Below are 21,824 nucleotides of genomic sequence, written 5' to 3'. Positions count from 1 at the left end.
ATTTCCTGGTGGCATCTGACCATTTCTCTGCCTGTCCCTAACTGGGGTCTCCCAACTTCCTCCGTCACTTCCCTCCCTCTTCCCCTCTCTTTCATTGTCTGAAACTGCTTCTCTTTGTGCATATATGTGCTGCTACTGGGGCTTAAACTCAGGGCCTGGACACTGTCCCTGACCTTTATGTGCTCAAGGCTATCACTCTACCACCTGAGCCACATTTCTACTTTTTTTGGTGGTTCATTGGAGATAAGAGTCTGTGGATTTTTCCCACCCAGGCTGACTTTGAACTGTGAGCCACAGATCTGCCTCCTAAGTAGTTAAGATTACAGGTGTGAGGGGCTGGGAAGGTGGCTCAGTGGTAGAGCGCTTGCCTTGCATGCCTGAGGCCCTGGGTTCGATTCCTCAGTACCACATAAGCAAAAAGAAAAAAGCCGGAAGTGGGGCTGTGGCTCAAGTGGTAGAGCGCTAGCCTTGAGCTGAAGAGCTGAGGGACAGCGCCCAGGCCCAGAGTTCAGGCCCACGACAAAAAAAAAAAAAAAAAAGAGAAAAGATTACAGGTGTGAGCCATCCATGCTGGGCTCTTTCCTCCTCCCCTTCCCCCTCCCCCTCCCCTTCCTTCCTTTCTTCTTTTCCTCTTCCTCCTCCTCCTCATCTTCCTCCTCCTCCTCCTTCTCCTCCTCCTCCTCCTCCTCCTCCTCCTCCTCCTCCTCCTCCTCCTCCTCCTCTTCCTCCTCCTCCTCCTCATCCTCCTTCTTCTGGATTTACCAGGTACTACACAAGTGTTCTACTACTGAGCCACATTCCCTAGCTGTCTGTTTCTCTTTCTCCTCCACCTCTTTCCTTGTCTTTGTGCCCCTATGGGTCTCTGTCAATATTTCTCTCTTGAGGTCTCTGCTTTTTTTGGTCTCTGGCCATGTTTATGTGTCTGTGTCTCTATATTAATACCTCAGGCTCTTTTTGCCCCCCCTCCATCTCTCTCCTTTTTTACTTAGTTTTAGTTTCTGAGTATCTTTTACTTTATCTTTAGTTCTGTATTATTTCTGGGCTTGACTCTCTTTTTTTCCCCATTTTTGCTTAATTTATTTTGACTCTCTTTTTCCCCTGATTATGTGTGTGTGTGTGTGTCTGTGTCTGTATACGTGCATGCCAGTCCTGGGGCTTGAGGGCCTGAGCACCATTTCTGAGTGTTTGTGCTCAAGGCTAGTGCTCTACCATTTTGAGCCACAGCACTGTTACTGGCTTTTGATTAGTATATTGGCTGGACCTTCCTGCCCAGGTTAGCTTTGAACCATGATCCTCAGATCGCAGTCTTCTGAATAGCTAAGATTACAGGTGTGAGGCACCTGTTTTCATTACCTCTGTCTCTCCAGATTTGTCTAATTCTCTCTGTCTCACTGCAGTCCAGTCCCTGCCTCTGTCCCACCTCCTCCTCCACCCTTTCCTCCCCCTCCTCCTCTTAAATTTTTGTGTCTCCCCACCAGGGTTTCTCCCAACCCTTCCCTCTCCCATCCCTAGGAGCCAAGAAAACCAATTAAGAGCCCAGCAGTGGATGCAGAAGCTATACGACCAGCTTGGACTGCAGCACTTTCTCCGAGACTGCCATGAGGTAGGACCTCCAGCTGGGCCCCCGGGGGCCTGGCAGGGAAGGGGGGCAGTGGTGTCCCCTTTCCTGGGGAGGGACTTGCTCCCTGGCAGAGGTGTGTGGGGGTGGGGACGCCCCATCCAAGTGGGTCGTGGAGCGATGCTCCCCCTGCGCCACCAGGGGGCGCGCGGGAGCCCGGTCTCAGTGCGCATGCCCCGCGGCGCTGGCCCGCCCACGCCGGCTCCAGGGGACAGGGGTGGGGCCCGGGCGCCCCTGGCAACGGCGCGCGCCCGCGCCTACGGGTCCCGCGGGGACGAGCACTGATCTCACCTCTCTAGAGGTCTGAGAAAAGCGATCTGTTCCAGGAGCTCCATAGAGTGGGGGTGGGGTTTTGGACAGTTGGGGGTGGACCTTGACTCAAACTTTGGGCCCCCTCCCCACAACTCTAAAAGCGTTCTGGAATCTAACGTCTTCTACACACACCTAAGGCCGGGTCCCTATCAGAGATGATGATTCAGGAGACTGGCTGCTTCCCCTTCCTTCTAGAACTGTGGTAGACTCTGCTCACATTAGATACGGCCCAGTATTTCCCTAACCTCTAAAGAGAGACAATCCTAGCCCCAAAGATCTTCCATCTGAGCCCCTTCCCCCCCCCAGATCCTCCACCTGAGCCCCAGATCCTCCACCTGAGCTCCTTCCCCCCAGACCCTCCACCTGAACCCCTTCTCCCCAGATCTTCCACCTGAACCCCTTCCCTCCATCCTCCATCTGGGCCTCTTCCCCCCAGATCCTCCACCTGAGCCCCTTCCTCCCCCCCTCCTCCATCTGAGCCCCTCCTCCGCCCTGGATCAGTATGATGAACCGGAGATGGCTTTGGAGTCAAGTCCTTGTTCTCCTCCCACCCCAACTAACGATAGTTCCACAGGGAACCCCCAAACACGCCATGGACGAGGGGACCTCCGCACCCCACCCTCCTCCACGCGCAGGTGGCTAGGCCAGGACGCGAGCCCAGCGGGGATGGTTGTCCTGCGCGCCCCCGCCCCGCAGACGGTCCTGGAGTATTACAACAGATGTTCCAGGTCCCCGTCCCCTATTTCCTTCCTCCATCTGGATCGCCAGATGCCTCAGGGGGTGCCTCGCATCTCCTCGAGTCCTCCCCACCCCGGGGCTCAGGTTCCCCCCACCCTCGCCATTGCATTTGGTCCAGTGCGCCCCCCCCAACTCCTGAGACCGGAGAGTGTCCTAGACCCAGAGGTCCCCACGGGAGCCGGCTCAAAATCCCCTACCTCCCCCCAGCGTCAGGGGGAGTGGTGAGTCCTCCTTCACCCCAATTAGGGCCTCCTCCCCCGCCCCCCCCCGCATGGAGGCGGGCCCGGAGGCCGGGGTGGGGGGGGAGAAGGCGCGCGCGCGGGCGGGCGCGCGTCCGCGGCGCGGGGGCGAGGAGGGAGGGGGCGCGCGCCCGCCGCAGCTCCGCCGCCGTCCCCGCCGCGGACTCCCCGCCACTGCCGCCGCCGCCGCCGCCGCCAGGTCTCGGGGGCGCCGGGGGGGGGGGGGGCGGCGCGCGCGCCCGCGGGCGGGGCGGGGGGCGGGCGGGGGCGGGCGGGGCCGCGGCGGGGACCCCCGCCCTGGGGGAGGGGCGAGGGCGCCGAGAGCTGTCCGCGGTGCTGGCGCGGGGCGGCGCGGGCGCGGGCGGGACTTGGGGAGCGGGGAGGAGGGGAGGGAGGGGGTCCCCCAGGAGAGGGAGGGGACGGGGGCCACTTAACAGACCTCCTGCTAGGGGAGTCCGCTATCTTTGGGGGCTCAGCCTCTGGGGGGGGGGGCTCTGCTCTGGGTCAGGAGGGCGATGTGAGGTTTGCCGTGGGGTTGTCCATCTTCCGGGGTTCTGGCGGGGGGTCTGTGTCAGCTGCGGGTGATGGGGGGGGGGGTGAATCACTTTTGCGGGGGCCTCTGCTCTTGGCGATAGGGTTCGCGGATTGAATCTGTGTTTGGAGGGGAGGGTGACTGACTTGGGGTGTCTTGGTCATTGGGGAGTTCGGCTTTATCCGCAGTGATAAGAGGTGGTAATTACTTTTTTTGGGGAGGGGGGAGGTCGTTACCTGGAGGACCGGTACCGTCTCCTCCCTGGGGGGCTTTGCCTTCGCCGTGGGCTCTGGCTGCCAGGGAACTCTGCCCTGCGTTGGGGCAGCTGGGGATTGATTGATCTGGGGACTGGGCATTTGTGCGTGCCTGTGTGTGTGTGTGTGTGTGTGTGTGTGTGTGTGTGTGTGTGTGTGTCCCCCTGGGGAGCAAATACTTAAGGGGTGCGGGGTGGGGCCTGGCCAGCTTGGGAATTGTCCTTCGGTATGACAGCATCTGCCTCCGGGGACCGTGGTGTTGGAGTCCGTGGTGTTCTCTCTCTCTCTCTCTCTCTCTCTCTCTCTCTCTCTCTCTCTCTCTCTCTCTCTCTCTCTCTCTCTCTCTCTCTCTCGGAGGGGGGAGGAGGAGGATCTTATGACTAGATGGGGGGGAGGAGCAAGCTTGTCTCAGGTGTCAGGTCTGGCCATAGCAAAGAGGTTGTAGCTTGGTGGGGGGGGGGGGGGATCGTCCTGTCTTGCCTTTTATTTGTATTTATTTATTTTCTTGGAGAAGGTCTCGGAAAACCCCTGGTCCTGTGTGCAGGGAATTGAGCGGATGCCGTGATTACATTTTGAATGGTTTTGTTGCTGGTTTCTGTTTGGGGAGCAGAGTGTCAGAGAGGTTTGGTTTAATTTACCTTGGAGAGTCTAGGGCTGGATTTTGGGGGGCTTGGCTGGTTCGGGGAGCAAGAAGGCAGCCTTGTTGCTCTCATTTTTTTGGGTGAAGGTGCAAAAGGATTAGCTTTGATTGGGAATTTAAGCTGATCATGGTTTGGGGAACCACGACCTGGATTTAGGGAGCCCTGTGGGTTCCTCTTGGGGGGGAACACTGGAATTCAGTTGTGTAGGATTGGGTCTGCATTAGATGGGGGGCTATTGGGGTTCAATCTGGCTGCATTGGTGTGAGTGCTGGAGTTAGGTGGAGGGAGTATATTAGAAGAGGGTGAAGATCTTGAACCAATCCTTAGGTAGGGGAGCAGGTGACTGAATTGATAGGTCTAAGCTTGGGGCTGGGAGCTGAATTGGGAGTTTGCTAGATTTGTTTGGAGAGCTTGTTTTGGTGCTGACCATGCCCCTGGTCTTGCGTGGAGACTTGTCCAGTCTCAGGACAGGCGAACTGAAGGATTTGCTAGTATTTGGGGACCTTTCCATACATATTCTACAGAGGACATAGCTTGAGTTTGTCCCTCTCCAACCACCCAGCCACCACCAATGTAAAGGCCTCCCTTGCAAAGATTTGCCCATCTCTACCTCGTTTGGATGGTTCAGCCACCTGCTCTCCCATCCCCCCCCCACCTACCATAACAGCCCAGGATCTGACAAATGGGGTTTCCTGTAAAGGCTGAGATGGGGTGGGGGTGGGGGTGGCTGAAACATCCTGCCATGCCCTGCACAGCTGGATGGCTGGATCCACGAGAAAATGCTGATGGCGAGGGACGGCACACGTGAAGACGGCCACAAGCTTCACAAGAGATGGCTCCGGCACCAGGCATTCATGGCCGAGCTGGCTCAGAATAAGGAGTGGCTGGAGAAGATCGAGAGGGTGAGGATCCCCAAGGCCCCTCTGCCTCATTTCCCATGCCTCTCCGCGGCCATCCTGCACCCCTGAACTGGTTCAAGCCAGCTCTGTGTCCTCCTAGCAGTGCAACCTCTTTGAGCCTCAGTTTACCCATCCACCTGCAAAATGGCCAGCCTCTCTTCTAAATGATACATTCTGTTTGTGAATTCTTCCACCTCCTGAGGCTTGAACTCAGAGCTTCATCCTCTCCCCTCATCGTCCCTCCCTCCCTCCCTCCCTCCCTCCCTCCCTCCCCCCCTCTCTCTTTTCCCTAGTTAATTGGAGATAAGAGCCTCTAAGATTGATCTCCCCAGGCTAGGAATGTGGCTTAGTGGTGGAGTGCTTGTCTAGCATGTATAAAACCCTGGGTTCCATTCCTCAGCATCACATAAACAACAAAAAAAGTGGAAGTGGTGCTGTGACTCAAGTGGTAGAGCACTAGCCTTGAGCACAGAGAGGGTTGGGCACAGAGCCCAGGCTCTGAGTTCAAGCCCCAGGACTAGAAGAAAAAAAACAAAACCTGTGATCCTCAGATCTCAGCCTCCTGTTGTGAGCCATCAGCACCCGGCTTGTGGTAGTATTTTTAATATGTAAGATCCATGTGGCTGAGCTGGGCGCTGGTGGCTCACGCCTGTAATCCTAGCTACTCAGGAGGCTGAGATCTGAGGATCATGGTTCAAAGCCAGTCCGGGCAGGAGAGACCGTGAGACTCCTATCTCCAATAAACCACCAGAAAACTGGACGTGGCGCTGTAGCTCAAGTGGTAGAGCGCTTGCCTTGAGCTGAAGAGCTGAGGGACAGCGCCCAGGCCCAGAGTTCAAGCCCCACGACCGACAAAAAAAAAAAAAGATCCATGTGGCTTTGGGCTACCAAAGTACTGGATCATTTTGGAGGCATCCAGGTAGAGAATTACTTACGATCCAACTCCCAAATCTACCTTTACTGCCCATGTAACTGTAACTCCTCTGTACGGTATTCTCACACACACACACACACAAAAAACTACCCTTACTCTGCCTGAACCCCTAGACCTGCAAGCCCTGGAAACCCCCAATCTTCTTCCTCAGATGAAGAGATGGAGATTGTCCTTATACCTTGAAATAGCCATTGGTACCTCATAAATGGTAGCATAGAGCCAAGTCCAGTTTTCTGGACTAGGAGTTAAATGGAAATTCATTCTTTGCCTCTTGATCACTCTCTTCTATCTCTCCATTCTGCCCGCCTCTTCTTCCTCACTTCCTGCCCTCTACCACTGCCGCAGGAAGGCCAGCAACTGATTCAGGAAAAGCCAGAGCTGGCAGCCTCTGTGAGGAAGAAGCTGGGTGAGATCCGGCAATGCTGGGCCGAGCTGGAGAGCACCACCCAGGCCAAGGCCCGGCAGCTCTTTGAGGCCAGCAAAGCAGACCAACTTGTGCAGAGTTTCGCAGAGCTGGATAAGAAACTTCTTCACATGGAAAGTCAACTGCAGGATGTGGATCCTGGTGGGGACCTGGCCACTGTCAACAGCCAACTCAAGAAGCTGCAGGTATGGATGGCTGGGGATGTTCAGGTTCCACCCCCCCCCCCACCAATGTATTTCAACCTGAAGGGATTTAATGCTGGGATTTATTATTTCAAGCTTGTGGAAGAGCTGGAAGAGCACAAAGGGAATACTGAGGCAGTATTTGTTAGTGATAACTGTTAGAAGCAGTCACTACTCACAGGGCATGGAAAGGAAGCTGGGCACTGGTGGCCCACACCTGTCATCCTAGATACTCAGGAGGCTGAGATCTGAGGATCGCAGTTCAAAGCCAGCTCAGGTAGGAAAGTCTGTGAGACTCTTATCTCCAATGAACCATCAAAAACCAAAAAGCCAAAGTGGCACTGTGGCTCAAGTCGTAGAGTGCTAGCCTTGAGCGCAAAAGCTCAGGGATAGTACCCAGGCCCTGAGTTCAAAGCCCAGTACCGACACAAATTAATTAATTAAGAAGAGCCAAGGAGCAGTAGATACATAATTAGCTCTCTCTAGATCCTAGTATCTTTTGTTTGAAGAAATGAAGGATCAGAGGTAGAAAAGTCATTGAGACTCCAATTAACCAGAAAATAAAAATGCTGAGCTAGAAATAAAGCTGTGTCCCAAGTAGTAGGATACCAGCCTTGAGCAGAAAAAGTCAAGCAAGAGCCGGGTGCTGGTGACTAACTCCTGTAATCCTGGTTACCCAGGAGGCTGAGATCTGAAGATCTAGGTTCAAAGCCAGACCAGGCAGGGAAGTCCATGAGATTCTTTTTTTTTTCTTTTGGTGGGTTGTGGGGCTTGAATTCTGGGACTGGGTGCTGTCCTTCAGCTATTCAGCTCAAGGCTCTACCACTTGAGCTACAGCACCACTTCCAGCTTTTTCTGCTCATATTGTGCTGAGGAATCAAACCCAGGGCCTCATGAATGAAAGGCAAGCACTCTACCACTGAGCCACCTTCCCAGCCCTTCCATGAAATTCTTATCCCCAATAAATTACAAAAAAAAAAAAAAAAAGCTGGAAGTGGAGCTGTGTCTCCAGAGGTAGAGTATTAGCCTTAAGCAAAAGAAGCTCAGGGGGGCTGGGAAGGTGGCTCAGTGGTAGAGCGCTTGCCTTGCATGCATGAGGCTCTGGGTTCAATTCCTCAGCACCACATAAGCAGAAAAAGTCGGAAGTGGTGCCATGGCTCAAGTGGTAGAGCTCCAGCCTTGAGCTGAAGAGCTGAGGGACAGCGCCCAGGCCCAGCGTTCAGGCCCCATGACCGGACCTCCGCACCACCAAAAAAAAAAAAAAAAAAGAAGCTCAGGGATAACACCCAGACCCTGAATTCAGGCCCCAGTGCTGGCACACACACAAAAAATCAGTAGCCAAAAGCTGGGTTGGAGGCATGACTCAAGTGGTAGGGCACTAGCCATGTACAAGGAAACTAAGCAAGGGTGGAGCATAAGAAGATATGATTTAACCAGGCACTGGTGGCTCACACCTGTAATCCTAGCTACTCAGGAGACTAAGATCTAAGGAACTTGGTTCAAAGCCAGCCTGGGAAAGGAAAGTCCACGAGACTCTTATCTCCAGTTAGCCACTTAAAATGGGAAGTGGCACTGTGGTTCAAAGTGGTACAGCACTAGCCTTGAGTGAAAGAGCTCAGAGATGGTATCCAGGCCCTTAGTTCAAGCCCTACAACTGACAAAAGAAAAAAGAAAAGGAAAGACAAAAGAAAAGAAAAGAAAAAAGTGCTGCACACATGTGCTTCTGCATTTGATCTGTTGCTGTCCCCTCGGTCATCTTGTTTCTGAAAAACTCTGTGGCACACTCCATAGGGCATTAGAAGGAGAAAGGCAAATAAGACCTTACTTTTATTTATTTATTTATTTTAAAGTTGTAACTAACTAGTAGCCAAGTGTGGTATTACTTTCCTGTAATCCCAGTCACTTGTGAGGCAGAGATTGTAGTTTTGGAGTCTGGCTTTGGGCAAAAAAATGTAAGATACTTATTTTAAGGAAACAAACCAAGCTGGGTGCTGGTGGCTCACACCTGTAATCCTAGCTACTCAGGAGGCTGAGATCTAAGGATGGCAGTTCAAAGCCAGCCTGGGCAGCAAAGTTCGTGAGACTCTTTATCTTCAATAAACCATCAGAAAATCAGTAGTGGTACTGGCCCAAGTGGTAGTGAGCTCGCCTTAAGCTAAGAAGAGCTGAGGGACAGCACCCAGGCTCAGAGTTCAAGCTCCATGACCACCACCACCATCACCAACAAAGAAAGAAAGAGAGAGGGGGGGAGGGAGAAAGGAAGGAAGGAAGGAAGGAAGGAAGGAAGGAAGGAAGGAAGGAAGGAAGGAAGAAAGAAAGAAAACCAAAAAACCAAAGCACTGAGGATGGGATTTCCCTCTGAGACCCTTAATTCAATCCTCAGTACTGAAAACAAAACAAACAAAACCCCAAACAGTGACCTTGTCCACAACCTTGACAAGATGCTGGATTCCAGGGTGTCGAGGCCACACTTGGAGACGCGCGGATGGCTGCACCAGGCTGTGCCTGGCACCGTTAGCCCCGCCTCCTCTCTGCAGCATTGCCAGCAAGCCACCGTTACCTCATGCGTCCAGAAAAAGCCACTGCGCAGCAAGCATCTGTGGTTAGCTCAAGGTCACACAGCCACCAGGTGGCTGTGTAGTACCCTGTTAATTCCCCTCCACCTTTCTCCCTGGATTACTTGTGGACCCCATTAGAGACCTGTGGCGATCCTCAGGCTGGCTTCTGACAAATGAGTCACAGCTGAGATCTCCAGGCCCCTCCCTGGCTGGCAGGTACTGAACACAGCAGTGACTTGGCTGTAAGTCTTCTCTTCTGGGTGTGGCCAGTAGTGTAGATGGCCAGACTCGAGGAAACAAACAGGAAAAGCAGCCAGGGACCCAGGGAGGAGAGCCTGAGCTCAGTTCCCAGCCCAGATGCATGCTCTTATTTCCCCCACATCTCCCCTCTTATCTCAAGGAACTCATCTGTGTGAGCTTCACTGGGCATAGAAAGGTGCCACTTAAGCCAGGCCTGAGGATCACAGGTCAAAGCCAGGCCAGGCAGGGAAGTCTGTGAGACTCTTATTTTCAATGAACGGCTCAGAAAAACCTGGAAGGGGCGTTGTGGCTCAAGTGGTAGAGCACTAGCCTTGAGCACAAAGAGGCTCAGGGACAGCACCCAGGCTGAGAGTTCAAGCCCCAGGACCAGCAAAAAAGAAAAAAGAAAGGAGCTGCTTAGCACAGTATTTTGAACCTGAGTTCAAGTCCAGCCTGAACTACAGAGCAAGTTCCAGGCTAACTTGGTCTATCCACTGAGACCCCAGCCCCTAAATAACTGGGGCTATGGCTCAGTGGACAGAATACCTGCCTAACATGTTTGAGGCCCTGGGTTCTATCCCCAGGGCTGGAAGTGATAGATAGATAGATAGATAGATAGATAGATAGATAGATAGATAGATAGATAGATAGAGTGGCGTCCTGATGGCTCCTACCTGTCATTCTAGCTACTCAGGAGGCTGAGATCTGAGGATCATGGTTCAAAGCCAGCCCAGGCAGGAAAATCCATGAGATTCTTATGTCCAGTGAACCACCAGAAAACTGGAAGTGGTGCTGTGGCCACAGTTATTTTTTTCTCCCCCTTTCCCTTGGTTATGTTTTACTTACGAATTTCATTTGTTCCTGTTCATATCCCTCTTGGGGCACTTTTCTCTGTGTTGTTTAAAAATATTTTTTGAGGGGTTGGGAAGGTGGCTCAGTGGTAGAGCGCTTGCCTTGCATGCCTGAGGCCCTGGGTTGGATTCCTCAGCACCACATAAACAAAAAGAAAAAAGCCAGAAGTGGTGCTGTGGCTCAAGTGGTAGAGCGCTAGCCTTGAGCTGAAGAGCTGAGGGACAGAGCCCAGGCCCAGAGCTCAGGCCCCACGACCGGACGCCCAAAAGAAATATTATGAGGGTAGCATATAGAATATGAATCCACTCTCTGCATTTTGCCAATTATGGGGCGTCTTATGCAGAGTGATGCTCCAGCCCACAGGCACTCCCATCCCCTCCCCCCCTGGGGCCAACACCTGGGGTCCCCACCGCAGCCTCTCCCCCTCTCCACAGTCAGATGGGTGGGACTCAGGCAGCTCTCTCTGTGGCCCTCCCAGAAGTGGCCAGCTTGGGCCTTGCGTCCCTCTGGCTGGCCATATTGGTGTCAGAGGGCAGACATGGGGCCTCTGGGGTGTGGGGGGGTAACAATGAGAATGGGGTGTCCATTATCGAGAGGAGAGGCTGAGATCTGGGTAGGACAAAGGATCCGTGGTCAGAGGGATGGGGAAGGGCAGTCTTGGCACGCTGGGCTCTGTCCTGTTCCCCAGCAGAGGGAGCTCGAGGCAGGGAGTGGGACCCAGTGGGGCCAGCGCCCCCAGATGGTGCCCAGCTGGGGCCTTAGAAGCTGCAGAGGGGAGGGGCGGGGGGCCTCCCGAGGCCCTGCTGTCCCCTTGGGGCCTGGCCATCCAGCTTAGTGTGTGGCCCTGACTGTCCCCCCCCCCCCCCCGTCTTTGTTCCTTCCGTCACCACCTCAAGGTTTACCTTCTGGATCCTTCTCTCTGCTGGCCACCTCACTTTTTCTTTTTATTTGAATTTCTCCTCTCTGCTACTCTTCCTCCAGCTGCCCTTACCCCCTGGTGTCCTCCCCAGGTCTCCACTACTCCAGTCGGGATGTCACCTCCCTGCTCTAGGCCGTGTGCTCAGCATCCTGGCTCATGGCCTCTTGCCTGTCCTTACTGGCCCAGGGAACAGATGGTGGCGTCCTGAACCCCTGATTCTCAGCCCTCAGGGGCCCTCCAGCCAGCTGGTCCTGCTGAGTGTGATGGGGGTGTGGGGGAGGGGATCCTTCCCCACCCCCCTCTCCCGGCTGTGCACCCCAGGGTTTGAATCTCTCTTGTGAGACCCAGATCTGTGACGCCCACCTATTTGAGATGCACAGTCCCGTTTATAGAGAAGCAGAATGGCCAGGAGTTTGGCTGGTGAACTGTGGTCCTAGGTTCAAAATCTGACTCAGGGAAGTTTTTACTCTGGGCCAGAGATGGCTCCCGTTCCTCTCGGAGCTTCAGTCTCCACAGCTGGAAGTTGGAAAGGAGCATGGAGGATCCAAGTGGGAAGGAGGCTGATCCAACACCTTGACTACTGTATGACCAGGGACTGAGGCTGCTATGCAAGAAGGCTCTTCTGTTTTGTTTTGTTTTCTGGTCATCCTAGGGCTTGAACTCAGGGCCTGGACTCTGTCCCTGAGCCTCTCTGTGCTCAAGGCTAGCACTCTACCACTTGAGCTACAGCACCACTTCTGGATTTTTCTGTGTATGTGGTACTGAGGAATGGAACCCAGAGCCTCATGCATGCTAGGCAAGAACTCTACCACTAAGCCACTTCTCAGCCCCTATTTTGTTTTAACTTGGATACCTTAAAAACAAAATAACAGGGCTGGGAAGGTGGTTCAGTGGTAGAGCACTTGCCTTGCATGCATGAGGCCCTGGGTTCGATTCCTCAGCACCACATAAGAAAAAAGAAAAAAGACAGAAAGTGGTGCTGTGGCTCAAGTGGTACAGTGCTTGCCTAGCATGCATCAAGCCCTGGGTTCGATTCCTCAGTACCATATAAACAGAAAAAGCTGGAAGTAGTACTGTGGCTCAGGTGGTAGAGTACAAGGCTTGAGCAAAAGAAGCTCAGAGACAGTGCCCAGGCCCTGAGTTCAAGCTCCAGGACTGGCAAAAACAAAAACAAAAAACAGAAAACCGGAAGTGGTGCTGTGCCTTGGCTGAAGAGCTGAGGGACAGCACCCAGGCTCAGAGTTCAGGCCTCACAACAGGACCCAAAAACAACAACAACAAAAAAAAACCAAAATAACAAAATAACAAGCCAGGCGTGGGGGAATACACCTGTAATCCCAGCCCTTGTGAAACTGAGGCAGGGGGGTCAGGAGTTCAAGGCCAACCTAGGCTAGGTACTGAGACTCCTGTCTTAAAATAAAACACCCCCAAAACTGTTACATAGTGTGCTACAGAATGGTTTGGTAAATTTTTTGTTTTGTTATGTTTGGTGCTGAGGATGGAACCAAATCCAAGACTGCATACAAGCTAGGCAAGTGCTTTAACACTTGGGTTGACTTGGGTTGAGCTATAGCCACAACCCAAAAGTCTAAAAGGACCATTTCTTCTTTAATTCTTCTTTTTTTTTTTTTTTGGCACTTGTGTGGCTTGAACTCAGGGCCTGGGCACTGTGTCTGAGCTCTTTTGCAAGTCTAGCACTCTACCACTTTGAACCACAGCTCAACTTCCAATTTTCTGTTTATTTATTTATTTAATTTTGGGTCCGGTCATGGGGCCTGAACTCTGGGCCTGGGTGCTGTCCCTCAGCTCTTCAGCTCAAGGCTGGTGCTGTACCACTTGAGCCACAGCGCCACTTCCGGCTTTTTTCTTTTTGCTTATGTGGTGCTGAGGAATCGAACACAGGGCCTCAGGCATGCAAGGCAAGCGCTCTACCACTAAGCCACCTTCCCAGCCCTCAACTTCCAATTTTCTGGTGGTTAGTTAGAGGTAAGAGTCTGCTTTTTTTTTTTTTTGTAAATCTTTTTTATTTTACCGCAATTGTAATTGTTCATCTGTGTGTGTGTGTGTGTGTGTGTGTGTGTGTGTGTGTGTGTGTGTGTGTGTGTGTGTGTACTGAGGCTTGAACTCAAGACCTTATGCTGTCCCTTAACTTTTTACTCAAGTCTAGCAAATGGAGTCATAGCTCCATATTTTGTGTGTGTGTGTATGTGGTTAATTGGAGATAAGAGTCTCATGAGCTTTTCTAGCTGGGCTAGCTTCCAAATGTGATCCTCAGATCTTAGTCTCCTGAGTTACTAGGATTACAGGTGTGAGCCACCAGTACCCAGCAATTGTGCCTTTTAAATTTCCATCTTACAAAGTTTTGATTTGTGAAGTGCTGAATTTCTCCATGCCGATTGTGCACTAGATATGTTGGGTTTGTGGGGTACAGTTCACACCCAAATCAACTTAGGCAACATAAACTGAAAATCCCAGGGCTTGTGTAGCCACAGGGATGGCTGGATTTGTTTTCAAGTTAAGTTCTCAGGAATCTGTCCATTTTTGAACCTTGTGTTAGTCTTTGGGAGGCAGGTGGTCATGGGCCTTGAACTCAGGGCCTGGGTGCTGTCCCTGAGCTCTTCAGCTCAAGGCAAGCACTCTACCACTTGAGCCACAGTGCCACTTCTGGTTTTCTAGTGGTTTATTGGAGATAAGAGTCTCACAGACTTGTCCTGCCCAGGCTGGCTTTGAACCGTGATGCTCAGACCTCAGCCTCCTGAGTAGCTAGGATTACAGGTGTGAGCCACCAGCACCCAGCTTTCCCTGAGCTCTTTGACTCAAGGCTAGCGCTCTACCACTTGAGCCATTTCTGGTTTTCTGGTGGTTCATTGGAGACAAGAGTCTCACAGACTTTCCTGCCCAAGCTGGCTTTGAACCACAATCCTCAGATCTCAGCCAGGGTTATAGGGGTGAACCACCAGCACCAGCCCCTGTGTTAGTCTTACCAAGTTTTGCCCTTCCTGGGGGTGGGGGGAGGGTCTGCAGTAACCTTACACTCTGTCAGCTTAGGAACCCCATGGGAAACTGAGCACACACTTTCCCAGCCTGGGAGAAGAGTTTTCATTGGCTCATCTTGGGTCACATGCCTACCTTGACCCAATCAAAAACTGGGATGTTTCAAGTTTTCATTGATGAGCCCTGAGCCACATGACTAGGATTCATCTCCCCCCTCCCTCCCGGCCCCCAAGAAAGCTAGAAGTGTTTTCATTGGTCTACTTTAGGTAACTTGACCATATCTCACCCAATCATGATTGCCAGAGTAACTTTACTGTTCTGATTGGCCATGACCTAGGATGGAGCTCTAGGTTTGATTAGTTCCTCGGTGGGATTTAAGATCTTTGTAAAGGAGGGAATGGGTGTTGGCCCTCAGGCAAAGCCACAACTCTATACTACAGAACATTAGAATGAACATTTTTACTTGGAAACTCTGAGAAAACCCTGGAAACACTGGAAATCTCAGCTATTGGGAAGTTGAGGCAGAAGGATCATGAATTGGAGGCCTCGGTTACATAGCAAGACCCTGTCTCAGAAACAAAACAAGAGCCAGGTGCTAGTGGATCACACCTGTAATTGTAATTATATAGGAGACAAAGATTTGAAGATTAAACTTGGAAGCCAGCCTGGGCAGGAAAGTTTGTGAGACTCTTATCTCCATTTAACCACCAAAAAGCCAGAAGTGGAGCTGTAGTTCAAGTGGTAGAGCGCCAACGTACAACACCTAGGCCCTTAGTTCGAAGCCTAAGGCCAACCACACAAACAAAAGCAAAAACAAAAAGCCTTGACTCAGTTCTCAAGTTGTAATTTTTGGTTTATAGCCATTTTCTATAATCTGGTACCTCTTAATTTTATTATTTTGTTTTCTTCTTTAGCTTTCCTTCATCTGTTTAGAATCACATAAGTAATAGATAATCATATTCTTTTGATTAACTCACTAACCTAGAAGTCTTCAATAAAACATCTCCCTTGAACCTCTACATCCACTCAAACACCCCAATATGAACCTTAGGTTTTACTTGGTGTGCATATTTCCAGATCAGTGAAGAATATTTTTATTGTACATTTACAATCTCTTCTTATAATTGCATTATACATTCACTTCTTTGAAAAATACTTACTTTTATTAAGTAGTGTGCAAAATACATTCACTTTTAATGCTTTCATCTTATTTATCTTTCATCTTTGATTTGCACATTTGAAAAACTACATCTTCATGGTTCAGGCATCAAAAATAATATTTAAAAAGATCCTTTGTGAAATTTTTTTCCATCAGTCTATGTTCCTTTCACAAAGTTCCCATCCCCCACCCCATCAATGCCACCTGCTATTAATTACTTGTTTACTCCCAGGCAATTTTTCATGCATGTACAATTCCCTACAAATACATATCATATGGAGGTTTCTCGATGGCTTTTTTCCTCTTCCTAGGAACTCTGCTCACCCACGCTCACGCAGATTTGGTTAACTATTTCATTCTGGCTGGGCAGTGAGGTCATTCCCAAGTTTTTCTCATTACAAACTCCATCCACTACAGTGAAATTCCTGGACACATCTTTTTTTGTGCGTGGGTGCCAGTGTGTCTGGAGCTCGTTCCTCGAAGGGGAAGTGCTGGTGCCCAGTTAAGCATCTACACATTTTGCATTTTGATTAAGACCTGCCAACTTGCTTTCCAAAGAGGCTCAACCAATTCACACCACCCATGGTGGCTGAACACTTCTATCTCCCTCCATCCCTCCATCTCTGCCAACCCTAGATACTATCCGTGTGTGTGTGTGTGTGTGTGTGTGTGTGTGTGTGTGTGTGTGTATTTGTTATTGCTGGTGGTGGTGGTTGTGGGGCTTGAACTCTGGGCCTGAGCACTGTTCCTAAGCTCTTCAGCTCAAGGTGAGTGCTCTATCACTTGAGTCACAGCGCCACTTGTAGTTTTCTGGTGGTTAATTAGAGATGAGTCTCAACGGAATTTCCTGTCTAGGCTGGCTTTGAACTGTGATCCTCAGATCTCAGCCTCCTGAGTAGCTAGGATTATAGGTGTGAGCCACCGATGCCTAGCCATCTTGTATATTTTTGCCAGTTAGATAGATAGAAAAGAATATCAAGCTGGGCATGCCATGGGCTCACACCTGTAATCCTAGCTACTCAGGAGACTGAGATCTGACGATCATAGTTCAAAGCCAGCCTGGACAGGAAAGTCCAGGAGAGTCTTTTTTTTTGGGGGGGGGTCTGGTCGTGGGGCCTGAACTCTGGGCCTGGGCGCTGTCCCTCAGCTCTTCAGCTCAAGGCTAGCGCTCTACCACTTGAGCCACAGCGCCACTTCCGGCCTTTTTCTTTTTGCTTATGTGGTGCTGAGGAATCGAACCCAGGGCCTCAGTCATGCAAGGCAAGCATTCTACCACTGAGCCACCTTCCCAACCCCAAGGAGAGTCTTATCACCAGTGAACCACCATGAAAAACAGAAATAGAGCTGTGGCTCAAGTGGTAGAGGTGTTAGCCTTGAGCAAAATTTCAAGAACAGTGCCCAGGCCCTAAGGTCAAGTCCCAGGACCAACACATACACATACACACACACACACACACACACACACACACACACACACACACACACACACACACACACACACACACACACAGACACAGTCAAGCTGGGTACTTGTAGTTCATGTCTAAATTCCTAGCTACTCAGGAGACTGAGATCTGAAAACCTCCGTTCAAAGCCAGCCCAGACAGGAAAGTCCACGAGACTTCAACTAGCAAAAAGTTGGGCTGGAAGTGTGGCTCAATGGGTAGAACCACACTATCCAACTTTTAAAATTTATTTTATCAGATACATTTTGTCCTGGGGAAGCCGTAGATTACAGTCCTTTTACCTGTCCCCACCTTATAGCTAGGACAAGTACACGCCGTCATGCCTGGCTTGCTGGATGAGATGGGCTATTGCTTTTTCTCCCAGGTGGCCTCTAACCTGAATCCTTCCAATCTCTGCCTTCCAACTAGCTGGGATTACAGGCATATGCCATCACATCTCGCTGCTTTTGCACTTTCTGCCTATGTTCAAGGTCCTCCGATGATCCAAATTACTATAGTTTTGTATTTCTTTTTGCTATATGGCAAAGTAATGTAGCCCTTTGGAAAAACTACTTCACCTCTGTGAACCTCAATTACCTTCTCTGTAAAACTGATATGATCAGCGGAGAGGGTGGCTCTGAGGATGGATAGACCATCTTAGACCTGAAGGTTAGGTAATCTTCTTTAAGTGGGTTATTTTATTTTATTTTATTATTTTTTATTTTTTTTGCTGGTCCTGGGGCTTGGATTCAGGACTTGGGCACTGTTCCTGGGCTCTACTACTTGAGGCACAGCACCACTTTGGTAGTCAATTGGAGATAAGTCTCACAGACTTTCTTGCCCGGGTTGGCTTTGAACCGCGATCCTCAGATTTCAGCTTGAGTAGCAGGGATTATAGGCGTGAGCCACCGGCTCCTGGCTGAGCAGGTGATATTTGAGTTGAAGTCTGACTGGCCAGGATAAATGTGCCTGGCAGAGGAACAGCAAAGCAGAACCCGGAGTCAGGGACTGGCTCAGACTGCTGCGGTATCATAAGATACCCCTCACTGTGGCTGGTCAGCACGGATCTCACTGTGGCCTCGGTTCCCATCGGAAGGGAACTGGGGAGCCACAGCAGGCTGGCAAGGACGGGCACAGCATAGTGACGCTGCCCCTGTCCCCACAGTCTATGCAATCTCAGGTGGAAGAATGGTACCGAGAGGTGGGGGAGTTGCAGGCGCAGACGGCCTCGCTGCCGCTGGAGCCGGCGAGCAAGGAGCTGGTGGGCGAGCGGCAAAACGCGGTGGGCGAGCGCCTGGTGCGGCTGCTGGAGCCGCTGCAGGAGCGCCGCCGCCTGCTGCTTGCCTCAAAGGAGCTTCACCAAGTGGCCCACGATCTGGATGATGAGCTGGTGAGAAGAGGAGGGAGGGAATGGGGGCGGGGAGTGTGAGAGGGGGAGGGGGGGAGAGCTGGGTGGTGGCCATGACAGGTCCAGGCTGACAGCCCTTCACCCCCTCCCCCCTGTTCCTGCCACTCACTGAATTATTCATGAAGGCATTTATTTATCCACTCATCCATTCTTTATTCTGTTTTATCTACTTCCGGTGCATTCTCTCCTCTATTCATTTCCTCCTTCAACCACTCCACTCCTAAGTTTGCTCATTTATTTACTGGAGCAAGAATTTGCTCGCCCACTCCATCACTCTAGGTTCAGCCCTGTGTTTAGAATCTATCCTGGTCAGCAGGATGACTGCCCACAGACAATTCAGCGTCTAAAGGGAAGCCGGGCGCTGGTGGCTCACGCCTATAATCCTAGCTACTTAGATGGTTGAGATCTGAGGATCATGGTTCAAAGCCTTCCTGGGCAGGAAAGTCTGTGAGACTCTTATCTCTAATAAACCATTAGAAAACAGGAAGTAGTGCTGTAGCTCCAGTGGTAGAGTGCTTGCCTTGAGCTGAAGAGCGCAGGGACAGTGCCCAAGCCCAGAGTTCAAGCCCCACAACCGACAGAAAAAAAAGGTGGGAGGGGGGACACAGATTTGCGATCACTGGGCCCACTTATGGCAAAAGTTCAAAGTTATGGAGGGCTGTCTGAGGACTTAAGCCTCTGAGGTCAAGGAAATCCAGGAGTGAGAAGAATGGGCAGGGAATTTCAGGAAGCAAAACCTCCATGCAGCATGTGCAAAGGTCCTGGGCTAAGCAGAATCTGCCAAAGTACAGACATCAAGACCAAGTGTCAATGCAGGCAGCTCAAGGCAAGTCATGGCTCTTAGGCAAAGGACCTTGAATACTGTGGCAGAGGGCTCGAAGGATTCTTGGGCTGTAGGCACTCTTGGAGATAGTCTCTTTGACCTGGCTCTCTGTGTCCTTCCCAGGCTTGGGTTCAGGAACGGCTGCCTCTGGCCATGCTGACTGAGCGAGGGGATGGTTTGCAGGCTGTCCAGCAGTACATCAAAAAGAACCAGGTGAGCGGAGCCCATTGACACACAGGGAGAAACAGCTCAAGGGGGTAAGTAAGGGAAAGACAGACAGACAGATGGGCACCACAAATTTTTCTTAGATTTTTTTTCTTAATTGCTCTGTGTATGTACACAGGTGTGCACTGGGGCTGGGGCTTGAACTCCCTCTCACTTGGCTTTTTTCCATTCAGGACTGCCACTCTACCACTTATGCTACTTTTTAAAAACTGACTCTAAAGGTGATGTGCGGAGGGGCGATTCACAGATCCCAGCCTCCCTAGTAGCTGGGATTACAGGCGTGAGCCACTGCCATCCAGCCTTAAAGCCACTTCTTTTGTATTTTGATGAAATACTATGGCCAGTGGTTCATCCTTGTCCTAGATGATGCGTGGTTTGTTTGTTTGTTTGTTTTGCTTGTTAGGGTTTTTGTTTTGTTTTGTTTTCTGAGAACAAGCTGGCCTCCAACTTGTGGTCCTCCTGCTAGCAGCCTCTTGAATGCCACGATTAAAGGCATGGGGTTTATGAGTGATCGAGTACTAGCAAAATGGTAGCTAGCCCGTGGTCAGTGATGGGTGGGTGTCACTCAGTGGATCCTGCTTCTCGGGGTCTCGGGAGGCCCCCCTCTATTCGGATCTCCCCCCTCTGCAGAGCCTGCGTCGCGAGATCCAGGCGCATGGGCCGCGTCTGGAGGAGGTGCTGGAGCGCGCAGGCGCCCTGGCCTCGCTGCGCAGCCCCGAGGCCGAGGCCGTGCGCCGGGGCCAGGAGCAACTGCAGAGCGCCTGGGGCGGGCTGCGGGAAGCGGCCGAGAGACGGCAGCAGTCGCTGGACGCCGCCTTCCAGGTGGAGCAGTACTACTTCGACGTGGCCGAGGTGGAGGCGTGGCTGGGGGAGCAGGAGCTGCTCATGATGAGTGAGGACAAGGGCAAGGTGCGCCCGGGCTGGGGGCCGCGGGGGGTCCGGGGGCGCCGCAGCCGGGGGCCCGGCCGCTGCCGCCTCATGGCAGGCGCCCTGTGTCCCTCCCTCCCTTCGCCACCCCCCCCCCAGGATGAACAGAGCACCCTGCAGCTGCTCAAGAAGCACCTGCAGCTGGAGCAGGGCGTGGAGAACTACGAGGAAAGCATCGCGCAGCTCTCGCGCCAGTGCCGGGCGCTGCTGGAGATGGGGCATCCGGACAGGTGGGCGGCTGAGGGGGCGGGGCAACGAGGGGCGGGGCAACGAGGGGGCGGGCCGGTTCCCAGGAGAGGGGCCAATAGGAACCGAGGCTTCACTGTTAAAGGGACCAATAGAAACTGAGGCTTCGCTGTTAAAGGGGCCAATAGGAGCCGAAGCTCCTCTGTTAAACGGACCAATAGGAACCAGGCTTCGCTGTTAAAGGGGTCAATAGGAGCCGAGGCTTCACTGTTAAAGGAACTAACAGGAACCGAGGCTTTGCTGTCGGAGGTTGGGGCACGACTGGGATTGGATGTTGGAGTGGGATGGGGTCCTCATGGTCGTGTACTGGAGCCCTTGGATTAATGGCTGGATACAGAATTGTTGCCACCATGGGACCAGGAACAACTGGGAGGAGGGTCATTGGATATCAAGGAGTGAATTAGGGAAGCCATGGCCAAGACAGGCTGTGTTGGGAGGACAGAAAAACCTGGGGTGTGGAGATGGGTATGGAGGCCAAGGCTTGAGGCCTCCTGATTTGGTTGGGTGGTGTCACTTCACTGGGCCTCTGGGAAACCTGGCCCTGGGGTGGGATCTGTTAGGGGGCACACTTGATAGACATTGGGAACTGGGCACTTGTGGCTCATAGCTGTAATCCTGACTGCACAGAAGAGTGAGATCTGAGTGTTGCAGTTCAAAGTCAGCTAGGGCAGGAAAGTTTGTGAAATTCATTTCCAACTATCTAGCAAATCTGTAAGTGAAGGTATAGTTTAAGTGGCAGAGCACTAGTCTTGAAGAGAAAAAGCAGCTAAGGGACACTGACCAGGCCTTGAGTTCAAGCCCCAGGGCTGACACAAAAAGAAAGAGAGAGAGAGAGAGAGAGAGAGAGAGAGAGAGAGAGAGAGAGAGAGAGAGAGAGAGAGAGAGAGAGAGAGAGGAGGAAGGAAGGAAGGAAAGAAAGAAGGAAGGAAGGGTTGATGATCACTGCAAAAGGAATTAGATGATTGTGACTTAAGTGGTAGAGTGCCAAGAAAGCTTAAGGTCCAGAGTTCAATTCCCTAGTACTGTGAAAGAAAGAAAGAAAGAAAGAAAGAAAGAAAGAAAGAAAGAAAGGAAGGAAGGAAGGAAGGAAGGAAGAAAGAAAGAAAGGAAGAAAGGAAGGAAAGAAAGGAAAGAAAGAAAGAGGTCAGACCCAAAGAGTGAGCAAGGGGCTGGGAATGTGGCTTAGTGGTAGAGTGCTTGCCCATCATGCATGAAGCCCTGGGTTCGATTTCTCAGTACCACATAAACAGAAAAT

General features: G+C 51.7%; 1 protein-coding gene across 2 annotated transcripts in view; it reads left to right on the top strand.

The window, feature by feature from the left end:
- The window catches only part of LOC138813078 (spectrin beta chain, non-erythrocytic 4), a 60,214-nt gene that overhangs the window by 24,007 nt on the left and 14,383 nt on the right, over window positions 1-21,824 (top strand). Inside the window, exons 18-24 of one of the 2 annotated variants that reach the window (XM_070001324.1) lie at window positions 1,513-1,603; window positions 5,090-5,236; window positions 6,513-6,776; window positions 18,106-18,330; window positions 19,295-19,384; window positions 20,027-20,305; window positions 20,423-20,553. In XM_070001324.1, coding sequence (XP_069857425.1) covers window positions 1,513-1,603; window positions 5,090-5,236; window positions 6,513-6,776; window positions 18,106-18,330; window positions 19,295-19,384; window positions 20,027-20,305; window positions 20,423-20,553 — 1,227 coding nt within the window. Of the gene's footprint in view, window positions 1-1,512; window positions 1,604-3,028; window positions 3,107-5,089; window positions 5,237-6,512; window positions 6,777-18,105; window positions 18,331-19,294; window positions 19,385-20,026; window positions 20,306-20,422; window positions 20,554-21,824 lie in introns of those variants that run through there. The other variant, XM_070001325.1, reaches the window with a different exon arrangement.

The sequence above is a fragment of the Dipodomys merriami genome, unplaced genomic scaffold, assembly GCF_024711535.1.
Source record: "Dipodomys merriami isolate MVZ:Mamm:240054 unplaced genomic scaffold, mDipMer1.0.p SCAF_106, whole genome shotgun sequence".
Classification (NCBI taxonomy): Eukaryota; Metazoa; Chordata; class Mammalia; order Rodentia; family Heteromyidae; genus Dipodomys; species Dipodomys merriami.
The sequence above is the reverse complement of the archived record's forward strand: the minus strand, read 5'-3'. Positions and strand labels throughout refer to the sequence as shown.